Source organism: Pan troglodytes, chromosome 9 (genome assembly GCF_028858775.2).
Source record: "Pan troglodytes isolate AG18354 chromosome 9, NHGRI_mPanTro3-v2.0_pri, whole genome shotgun sequence".
Lineage (NCBI taxonomy): Eukaryota > Metazoa > Chordata > Mammalia > Primates > Hominidae > Pan > Pan troglodytes.
The window spans coordinates 73,533,379-73,544,705 of NC_072407.2; the positions used below are offsets into that span (position 1 = coordinate 73,533,379).

The 11,327-nt window shown below is 47.5% G+C and overlaps 1 protein-coding gene across 1 annotated transcript; it reads left to right on the forward strand.

Moving 5' to 3' along the window:
- Positions 1 to 6,841: 6,841 nt before the first annotated feature.
- LOC112204808 (keratin-associated protein 5-11) lies at positions 6,842 to 7,772 on the forward strand. The gene is made up of 2 exons (XM_054662516.2): positions 6,842 to 7,061; positions 7,257 to 7,772. The coding sequence occupies exons 1-2, from the start codon at positions 6,842 to 6,844 to the stop codon at positions 7,553 to 7,555; spliced, it is 519 nt and encodes a 172-aa protein (XP_054518491.1). The 3' UTR covers positions 7,556 to 7,772.
- The last annotated feature ends 3,555 nt before the right edge of the window (positions 7,773 to 11,327 follow it).

Here is an 11,327-nt window from a genome sequence, read left to right on the forward strand (position 1 = left end):
GAATTTGCATCTTCATAAGAAGAGACACCAGGGAGCATGTGCCTCTGTCTCTCTCTCTCTTTCTCTCTCTCTCTCTTCCTCCCTCCATCTCTTTCTCTCTCCACACACAAAGGAAAGGCCATGTGAGCAAAGAGTGGGAAAGCAGCCATCTGCAACCCAAGGAGAGAGCCCTCACCAGAAACTGAATTTGCTAGCACCCGATCTTGGACTTCTGATCTCCAGAATTGTGAGAAAATAAATGCCTGTTGTTTGAGCCATCAAATCTGTGGTATTTTGTTATGGCAGCCCAAGCAGACTGATGTTCATGTATCAGAAGACTTAACATTTTTCAGATGGCAATATCCCCAAAATTGATCTACAGAGTCTATAATCTCTATCAGGAAAGCAGCTGGCTTCTTTGCAGATATTCACAGGCTGATTCTAAAGTTCGTGTGGAATCTCAAGGGACCCTGAATAGCTAAAACAATGTTAAAAAGAAGAACAGGCGGGATGTGGTGGCTCACGCCTGTAATCCCAGCACTTTGGGAGGCCAAGGCGGGCAGATCATGAGGTCAGGAGATGGAGACCATCCTGGCTAGCACAGTGAAACCCCATCTCTACTAAAAATAACAAAATTAGCCAGGTGTAGTGGCAGGTACCTGTAGTCCCAGCTACTCGGGAGGCTGAGGCAGGAGAATGGTGTGAACCCGGGAGATGGAGCTTGCAGTGAGCCAAGGTTGTGCCACTGCACTCCAGCCTGGGTTACAGAGTGAGACTTCGTCAAAAAAAAAAAAAAAAAAAGAAAGAAAGAAAGAAAGAACACAGAAGAACAATGTCGGAGGGCTCACACTTGCCAATTTGAAAACTTACTACAAAGCTGCAATCATCAAGGCAGTTTAGTACTGGCATTAGAATAGATGTATTAAACCAGTGGAATAGAATTGAGAGCCAGAAATAAACCCTCGTGTAGATGACCAACTGATTTTTGACAGGGTGCCAGATTATTCAATGGAGGAAGAGCAGTACTTCAACAAATGGTGCTGGGAAACTAGACATCCACATGCACAGGAATGAGCTGAACCCCTACCTCACACCACAATAATTAATTCAAAATCGGTCCAAAGGCCTACATGTAAGAGTCAAATCTATAAAACTATTTAAAGAAAACATGACCTGGATTTAGCATGGATTGATAGATAGGACACCAAAAGGGCCAGCAACAAAAGAAAAATACAAATACATTGGATGTCATCAAAAGTTAAATATTTTTGAATCAAAGGATACTATCAACAAAGTGAAAGAACAATCTACATAAAGGAAGAAAAGATTTACAAATCAGATATCTGATAAGCATCTAGCATCTAGAGTATATAAAGAACTTTTTCTTCAACTTTTATTTTAGAATCAAGCAGTACATGTGCAGATTTGTCACATGGATATATTGTGTGATGCTGAGGTTTGGAGTAGTGACTGTAGTACCCAATAGTTTTTCAGCCCTTGCCCCCTCCCTCCTTTCCTCCCTCCTCTTGTTCCCCAGTGTCTATGGTTTTCATCTTTATGTCCATGTGGACTCAATGTTTAGCTCTCACCTATAAGTGAGAATATGTGTGATTTGGTTTTCGGCTTCTGCGTTAGTTCTCTTAGGATAATGGCCTCCAGCTGCATATTGCCGCAAAAGATATTACTTCATTCTTTTTTATAGCTGTGTAGTATTCCATGGTGTGTATGTACCACATTTTCTTTATCCAATCCACCATTGATGGGCACCTGGGTTGATTCCACATCTGTGCTTCTGTGAATAGCACTGCAATGAACATATGGATGCATGTGTCTTTTTGGTAGATTGATTTATTTTCCTTTGGGTATATACCCAATAATGAGATTGCTGGGTCAAATAGTAGTTCAATTCTTAGCTCTTTGAGGAATCTCCAAACTGCTCTCCATGGTGGCTGAAATCATTTACACTCCCACCAACAGTGTACAACTGTTCCCTTTTCTCCCAAGCTTTGCCAGCATCTGATTTTCGGTTTGTTTTGTTTTGTGTTGTTTCATTTTTTATTTTTTATCAAAAGCCATTCTGACTGATATGAGATGGTATCTCATGGTGGTTTTGATTTACATTCCCCTAATAGTTAGTGATGTGGAGCATTTTTTCATATAGTTGTTGGCCATGTGCATGTCTTCTTTTGAGAAGTGTCTGTTCATATCCTTTACTCACTTCGTAATGAAGTTGTTTTTGCTTTTTGATTTGTTTAAGTTCCTTGTAGATTGCAGATATTAGACTTCTGTCAGATGCGCAGTGTGTGAATATTTTCACCCATTTTGTAGGTTGAGTGTTGACTCCCTGATAGTTTCTCTTGCTGTGCAGAAGCTCTTCCGTTTAATTACGTCCGGCTTGTCAATTTTTGTTTTTGTAGCAATTGCTTGTGAGGATTTAGCCGTAATTCTTTTTTAACAAGGCTGATATCAAGAAGGTGATTTCCTAGGTCTTCTTCTAGGATTTTTATAGTTTGAGGACTTACATTTCGGTCTTTAATCCATCTTGAATTAATGTTTGTATATGGTGATCTGGTTAGCGGCCCAGTTTTATTCTTCTGGATGTGGAACTCAATAATAAAAAGACAAATAACCCAATTAAAAAGTGGGCAAAGAATCTTAATTAGACATTTTCTGAAGAAGATACCCAAATGACAACAAGCATATAAAAAGACTCTGAGCATCATGATTCAACAGGGAGATGCAAATTGAAATCACAATGAGATACCATTTCACAAACACTAGGATGAATATAATGTAAAAGGTCAGACATTAACAAGCATTGGGGCAGGGTGTGCTTGTACCTGTAATCCCAGTGGCTCAGGAGGCTGGAAGGGAGGATCCCTTGGGGCCACGAGTTTGAGTCTAGTATGGGTATCATGGCAAGACCTTGTCTCTACAAAAAATTAAAAATTTAGCTGGGTGTGATGAGGCACAACTGTAGTCCCAGCTACTGGGGAGTTTGAGACAAGGATTGCTTGGGTCCAGGAGGTTGAGGCTGCAGTGAGCTATGATCATGACACTGCACTTCAGCTTTGTCAACACAGTAAAACCCTGTCTCTAAAAAATAAATAAATAAAAATAAAATAAAATAACAACTGTTGACAAGGATGCAGAAACACTGGAACCTCCATGCACTGCTGTGGGAATGTAAATTGCTCAGCCACTGTGGAAAACAGTCTGCAGTTCCTCAAAAACTTAAACAGAGAGTTACCATAGGGCCCAGCAATTCTGCTCATAAGGATATTCCCAAGGGAAATGAAAACACATTCCATGCAAAAACTGGCACACCCATGTTCACAGCAGCATTACTCACAACAGCCAAAAGGTGGAAACAGTCTAATGTCTGCCAACTGAGGAATGAATGGTGTATTCATACAAAGGAAGATTAGTGTAAATAATTTATCATAGTAATGAAGTCCTGTTTCAGGCTGCAACATGAATGAACCACAAAACATTACACTAAGTGAAAGAAGGAAATTATAAAAGACCACATATCATATAATTTCACAGGTATGAAATTTCAAGAATAGAAGAATAGAGAGAGACAAAAAGTAAATTAGTAGTAGCCTCTGGCTACTACTAATGTTACCCATTTATCAGACTCAGGTGAGACACTCACATATGTCACAGGAAGTGGGTATACCAGTTACAGACAGGCAGCAAGGGAGAACAGGAGCCTCGGATTCATTGGGGGCCCTCTAGCCTCAGCAAAGCTTCCCAGGTGAGCTGAGTCTTATCCATGTGTGCCCCACTCACACCACAGCTGAGGGATCCCAGAAAGCTGCCTGCCCTCGGTCTTATGTCCCAGGGCTACAGGATTCACTGCACTAAAGCACGAAAGAATATCCTGTTTCTAGGAACTGGGACAAAGCCCGACTCTTCTGGCCAGTCCCTCACTAACTCAGGATGTTGCATTCCCAGCGTATTCTACAGTTATTCTTTTTCTTCCTTTATTAATATTTTAATTGAAGCATGATCATTGTACATGTTTATGGGGACCAGTGAGATATTTTGATACGTGTATACAATGTGTAGAGATCATTCAGGGTGAATAGTATATCATCTCCTCAAACATTTATCATGTCTTTGTTTTGGGAACACTCAATATCTTCTCCTCTAGCTATCCGCAAATGTGCAGTAAATTATGGTTAACCCCAGTTATCATGCAGTGCTACAGAACACTAGGGCTTATTCCTGCTGTGTGGCTATAGTTTTGTATCTGTGAACCAGCCTCTCCCCTTTCCCTCGTCCTCACCCCTTCCCAGCCCCTGGTAACCACCATTCTATCTTCTACTCCTGAGATCAACTTCTTTAGCTTGCACCTGTGAGTGAGATCATGCAGTTCATCTTTCTGTGCCTGGCTTATTTCATTTAGCATAATGTCCTCCAAGCTCACCTGTATTGTCACATAGGGCAGAATTTTGTTCTGCTCTAGGGTTAAATAGAATTCCATTGTGTGTATACACCATCTTTTCCTTTTCATTACTTTTCCATGTTTTCCATTCATCTGTTGACAAGCACTTAGGTGCTTTCATATCGTGGCTATCGTGAGCAGTGCTGTGATAAACATGGGGTGCAGATATCTCTTCAACACACTGATTTCTTTTCCTTTGGATACACACCCCATAGTGGGATTGCTGGGTTAGCTCTATTTTTAGCTTTTTGAGGAATCTCCATACAGTTTTCCTTAGTGGTTGTACAACTTCCCACTAACAGCATATGAGTTCCCTTTCTTCACTTCCTCTGCAGGATTTATTTTTGCCTTTTTGATAATGGCCATTCTGTGGGATGAGAGGACACCTCATTGTGGTTTTGACTTGCGTGTCCCTGATGATGAATGATGCTGAGCATTCCTTCAAGCTCTCGTTGGTCATTTGTATGTCTTCTTTCAGAAATGTCGGTTCAGCTCCCTCTGCAGTCACGCCTGAGAACCACAAGTGAGACACGGGGAGAATTGCATTGGTCTGAAGCCGCCTGGAGAACCGTCCTGTGGGGTAGTGAGTGGGGGGTACTAAAGGGCATGAGGTTATGAAATTTTCTACAACTGATTATGGCGATGGGTACACGGCACTGTGAATATACTAAAAGCATTGAATTGTATACCTTAAATGGGAGAATTGTGTGGTATATGAACGATATGTCAATAAAGCTGTTAACAAAACAAGAAGAGGTATCAGAGAGGTTGGGGATCAGTGAAGCTGTGGTTGTATCAATGCACCAAGAGTTCTGGTGGAATGAAAGCACTGGAGAAAGTGAGCTAGAAAGAGGAGGGTGGCTGGAAGCGGGTGCATGGGACACACCCCACTGGGGTGCCCTGTGAAGAACAAGGTCACAGATATCACCACAGGGGTGAGGGGTGGGGAAGGATCTTTTACTTGTGTAAATGATCCCCACAGGGGCACTGCTTAACTGAGCAGTGGGAAGGAGGACACCATCCTCCAGCCCCCAGAATGGTAGAGCAACTGACAGCTTGCATCTTGAGCATGGAGAAGCTGCAGGCACCCAACTCCAACCCATGAGAGCAGCTGCAGGGGGTGAACCCTGCAAAGTCACGAGGGTGGAGTTCCCCAAGGCCTTAGGAGTCCACCCCTCACTCCAGTGTACCCTGGATGTGGGACTGGGAGTCCAAGGACATTATTTTGGAGCTTTAAGATTTACTGGCTGCCCTGCTGGATTTCAGACATGCGTGGGGTCCGTAGCCCCTTCCTTTGGGCTGACTTCTCCCTTTTGGAATGGGAATGTTTACCCAGTGCTTCTACCCTCATTGTATCTTGTAAGTAAATAATGTATTTTGATTTTCACAGGTTCATAGGTAGAAGGAACTTGGACTTGGGACTTCAGACTTGATGTTGGAATGAGTCAAGACATTGAGAGGACTGTTGAGAAGAGATGATCCTATTTTGTGATGTAAGGACATGAGATTTGAGGGGTCGGGGGATAATGACATAGTTGGGCTGTCCCCTCCAAATCTCTTGTCGAAATGTAATCCCCAGTGTTGAAGGAGGGGCCTGCAAGGAGGTGTTTAGGTCATGGGGGTGGATCCCTCATAACTGGCTTAGCGCCATCCCCTTGGCGATGAGTGTGTTCACTCAGATCTGGTTGTTCGCAAGTGTGTGGCCCCTCCTCACCCCTTGCTCCCATTCTCACCATGTGGCGTGCCTACTCCTGCTTCGCCTTCCACCATGAGGAAAACCTCCCTGAGGGCCTCCCCAGAAGCTGAGCAGAGGTGGGTGCCATGCTTGTGCAGCCTGCAGAACCATGAGCCATTCTAACCTCTTTCCTTTATAAATTACCCAGCCTCAAGTATTTCTTTAGAGCAATGCAAAGAATGGTCTAACACACCCAGAAAGCTGAGACTGGTATGAGTAAAATATAAAGACCATGGATAAATTTTGAAATCTGAAAATGTAAAATTAATATTACTGGGGGAGTTAACACAGGAAAGATGAGAGCATGTGGGCAGAGGCTGTTGCCCATTGGTCACATGTGGTCAGCAGAGAGCAGGTGACCAGCACCCTGGAGCTTTGCAAGAAGCACCAGACAGCCTGGAGTTGAGGTTTTAATTATAGGGGCCAAAACAAACGGGGAAAAAGACAAATTTAGCATACAAAGAAAGTAGATGCTCAACTGAGCCAGGAGGAAGTCACTAGCAAAAAGGAAAAAAACAGAGCTCTGGAAAAATGTAAACAGTCACAAGAAAGGGACCCTGTGTCCTGCCTGACATCTGGACAGGTATATAAAGAGCCTGGGCTCAGGGAGCTCCACACCTGCACCTCCCTCTCACCTGCTCCTCTACCTGATCCACCCTCAATCTACCAGAACCATGGGCTGCTGTGGCTGCTCCGGAGGCTGTGGCTCCAGCTGTGGGGGCTGTGGCTCCGGCTGTGGGGGTTGTGGCTCCGGCTGTGGGGGCTGTGGCTCCGGCTGTGGGGGCTGTGGCTCTGGCTGTGGGGGCTGTGGCTCCAGCTGCTGTGTGCCCGTCTGCTGCTGCAAGCCCGTGTGCTGCTGTGTGCCAGCCTGTTCCTGCTCCAGCTGTGGCTCCTGTGGGGGCTCCAAGGGGGGCTGTGGCTCTTGTGGGGGCTCCAAAGGGGGCTGTGTTTCCTGTGGGGGCTCCAAGGGGGGCTGTGGCTCCTGTGGGGGCTCCAAGGGAGGCTGTGGCTCCTGTGGTGGCTCCAAGGGGGGCTGTGGTTCTTGTGGGGGCTCCAAGGGGGGCTGTGGCTCCTGTGGGGGCTCCAAAGGTGGCTGTGGTTCCTGTGGGGTCTCCAAGGGGGGCTGTGGTTCTTGTGGCTGCTCCCAGTGCAATTGCTGTAAGCCCTGCTGCTACTCCTCAGGCTGTGGATCCTGCTGCCAGTCCAGCTGCTGCAATCCCTGCTGCTACTCCTCAGGCTGTGGATCCTGCTGCCAGTCCAGCTGCTGCAATCCCTGCTGCTGCCAGTCCAGCTGCTGTGTCCCCGTGTGCTGCCAGTCTAGCTGCTGCAAGCCCTGCTGCTGTCAGTCCAGCTGCTGTGTCCCCGTGTGCTGCCAGTGTAAGATCTGAGGCTCTGAACCCAGACCTTCAGGTTTCGCCTGTTTGGTGAAAGCATTTGTTATGATTTCCCTGAATTAATTCATCCCACGCATCCTCCCTGAGGCACCTGCCCCTTCTCCAGCTCATCACCCATGCGCGCACCTCCTTCCATGGCTCAGCTCTCCACTGGGCCCTGCCTTCAGCCTCCTCACTCTGGAAATGCATGTTTCCTTGATGCAGGAGGTGGCCTTGCCTGGACACGGGCACCTAGCCAACTGCCATGGTGTTCCCTGCACTTGGGTGTGGACCATCTTCTTCTTCTCCCTCGGCTGACTGAGATGCAAGGTCTGACCCCACAAGGCCAGGCCGATGTTGCTCAGTGATCACTAAGAACCAGCTTCTCAACCACCACTGGGACCCTGGATCCTCCAGGGCCGCTGCCTGTTCTCCAGTGGCCACCTGTGACCAGGAAGGTCTCCTTCCTTCCTGTTGTCTCCATCTATTTAAAAACAATAACAAAGTAATGAATGAATTTCCTTACAATAAAGCCTCTCATGTCTGTAAATCAGCTGCATGCTTGGTGCAATTCTGTCCAACCCCTTTCCTGTGCAGTGACTGATTCTGCATTCTGATCTGTCAGCTAAGCTGGGAAACGCCTGCCAGCAGGCCTGGTACATTCACAAAAAAACCTGCCATTCCCTTCTGTCCTCCTCTCAGCCTCAAATATCTTCACAGTCTCTGCTCGCAGGAGAAGAGGGCAAAGCCTGGGAGGATTCAGCATACAATGCCCGCCCTAGAGGCGCAGAGGGGCAGGCGGGCCCTGAGTCCTGAGGACCAGCCAAGCAGGGCTTTGCACAAGACCCATGGCTTCCAGCTTCCCGCTCTCCTCTGGGGCCTCGGAAGGACCCCAGGCAGGGCAAGGTCGGAGGAGGGAGGAGTGAAGCACCGCTGAGCTCCAGCGCACTCTGATTCAAACACTCAATTAGCCTTTTACAATTATGAGGTCAACGGCTTTCCATAACTAAAGGTAACCAGGAAGTTACAGAATGGCCCAAGGTGTCCTCGGAGCTCAGTCTCCTGGCAGGAAAGGAGAGTTCCTGGGAAGTGACACATTTGGGGACCCTGAGCCAAGTCCATCTGTTTCATGGTGACATGCCACCATGCTGAGCCTGTTCTCTGACCAGTGTCACAGGCAAGGCTTTAGAAATCACGCACTGGGGAGGAGGAGACAAGAGTGATCTGAGGACAATCTCCAGCCAAGCGAACCTGGAGGGAAAAGGTGGAGGGAAGACAGCACACAGGGAGTGCTGGTGAGAAATGAGCTCCCACAGAACACCCACAGATCTAAGCCACTGCTGATACTGCCGGGGAAGAACAGAGTGGGAATTTCCAAGACAAATTTCTGAGAGAAAAGAGATGCAATGTAAGGAAAAATGAAATAATCTAGAAATAAAGGCTTAGATTAATTCAGCCACATTTAGGAGAGGGAATAAAAGTGTGTCAAAGGTGCATCTTGCTAGGGGACATGGCTATCGTTAGTTTCACGACGTTAAAAGGAAATGCTGCTTAAGACAGTTTACTCAAAAATCCAAACTGGGAAACTCCAGAAGGTGGCAGCAGACATGAACGCAGAGTTCATTACATATGGGCCCTGTACATTCCCACAACCCACAGGACACCGAGCAACTAGGTAACAAAACCGAAAATGCATGCTGGAGACATAACAAAACCAGGTAAGCTGGGCGTGGTGGCTCACACCTGTAGCCTCAGCCACGTGGAAGGCTGAGGTGGGAGGATGGCTTGAGCCTGGGAGTTTGAGGCTGCAGTGAGCTGTGATCACACCCCTGGGATCCAGCCTCAGCAACCTAAAGTGAGATGGTGTCTCAAGAAAAAAAACAAGTGAACCTCAAAGTCCAAGAAGGTGGGGATAAATTTACAAGAGCCACAGTCCCCCAGGGTTTCAGTGTCTGTGTAGGAGAAAGCAAAGAAACATCTAACAGAGCCGAAAACAGGGGAACCTCAAAAGAGCCAACAGGTGTGTGCTGGAAAAGCACAGCATGAATTTTGAATTCAGCTCCTGAAATGGGGAAGGTTTTCCTCTCTCCAGTGGAGAGTGGGTGCAAGGGCCCTCAGTAAGTCCCTATAGGCAATAAAAGAAAGCTAGGAAGCCTGCCGTGAAACAGATCACAGTGGTAGCCTACTGTTTCCAAAGGAGCTAATGAACAATGAAAGGAAATGATACCAGATATAAAAGAGGCTGCATGTGGTGGCTCATGTCTGTCATCCCTGCAATTTGGGAGGCCAAGGCAGGAGGATCACTTGAGGCCAAGAGATCAAATCCAGCCTGGACAATAAGGAGAGATCTTATCTCTACAAAAAAAAATTTTTTTAAGTACCTGGGCATGGTGACACCCACTTGTAGTCTTGTTTACTCAGGAGGATTACTTGAGACCAGGAGGTGGACGCTGCAGTGACCTGTGACTGCGCCACTGCACTTCATACCGGGCAACATTCTCAGTGCAGTTGCTGCAAACTCTGCTGCTGCTCCTCAGGCTGTGAATCAACCTGCTCCCAGTCCAGCTGCTGCAAGCCCTGCTGCTCCCGGTCCAGCTGCTGCAAGCCCTGCTGCTCCCGGTCCAGCTGCTGCAAGTCCTGCTGTTCCCGGTCCAGCTGCTGCAAGTCCTGCTGCTCCCAGTCCAGCTGCTGTGTCCCTATTTGCTGTCAGTACAAGATCTGATCTTTAACACACAGCCGTATTGGCTCTCATCCACATGCTCCAGACAGAGACCAATGTATCAGCATAAAGCCGTGAATCACAGCCCTGGGGTGACTGTTTTCTAGAATGCTGGAGCAGCAGTATTTGGAACAGGAAGAGCCTTCACAGGCCCTGTGCGGGGCACAGCCCCTCACCACGCTCATCTCACCATGGGCGGCTGTCATGGTGGATGAGACCGCTCCTGCTTCCTCTCCTGCACCACCTCTCTCTACCCTGATGTTCTAAACCCTCTCCTCCCAGGCATGGTCCCGAGGAAAGTTCCTGTTGCCATTTGTCTATTGGGCTCTGCAAATTCTGAGCCTTGACCTTGTGATTCCTTTGAATAAGCGATCGCTTCCCCTCACAAGTCCTGTTTTCAGTGTGGCCCTTTTCCTGCTGTTCCTTTTGAATGAGCCTTTCAACCTCCCTCCTGGCCCTAAAGCACCTCCTTTCTTTGCGCTTCCTGATCACATCAGGCTGTTGAGTGATCTACTCCTTCATGCGGCACAGTTTGCTAAGCACCACTGCATGCACCAGGAGTGCAAGAAGAACGCAACATGGCGCCTGGCCTTGGGGTTCTTGGACTGCAGGAGGGGAGCCCCTACGATAGGGTGGAGGGGTAACTGAGGTCCTCCACAGCCAGATGGTGAGAAGGCCGAGTGGGGCAGATGTGAGAGGGTCTGAGACGCAGCCATGACAGGGAAGAGACCAGCCAACTCTAAATATAGCTTTGGGAGTAGAATTTCAAGCATGCTGACTGTTTGGATGGACGAAGGGCTGGGAGAGGCATAGAGAGAAAAGAGGAGGGAAGGGGGGCTCCCTTGTTCCTGAGCCAGTGCAGAGTCCTCCAGGACCTGCTTCTTTTTGTGTCCTGCCCACCCTGTGACCTGGCCAGCTGCATGTTTTCCCAGCAGATTTGAAGCCACGCTGTGCTGTGAACATTCCCAGGCCCTGAACACTGAGAAAGGTGTTCACGTTGATGCCCAAAACAGTGAAATCTCAAACACGTGGCTAAACATGCAGAAGCTATCTCAGACCCTGAGGCTA

Coding starts and splice junctions, on each gene's coding strand:
- LOC112204808 (XM_054662516.2), top strand. CDS start 6,842: ATGGGCTGCTGTGGCTGCTCCGGAGGCTGTGGCTCCAGCTGTGGGGGC. Junction 7,062..7,256: donor CTGCTCCAGCTGTGGCTCCT/GTGGGGGCTCCA, acceptor GGGGCTCCAAAG/GTGGCTGTGGTTCCTGTGGG.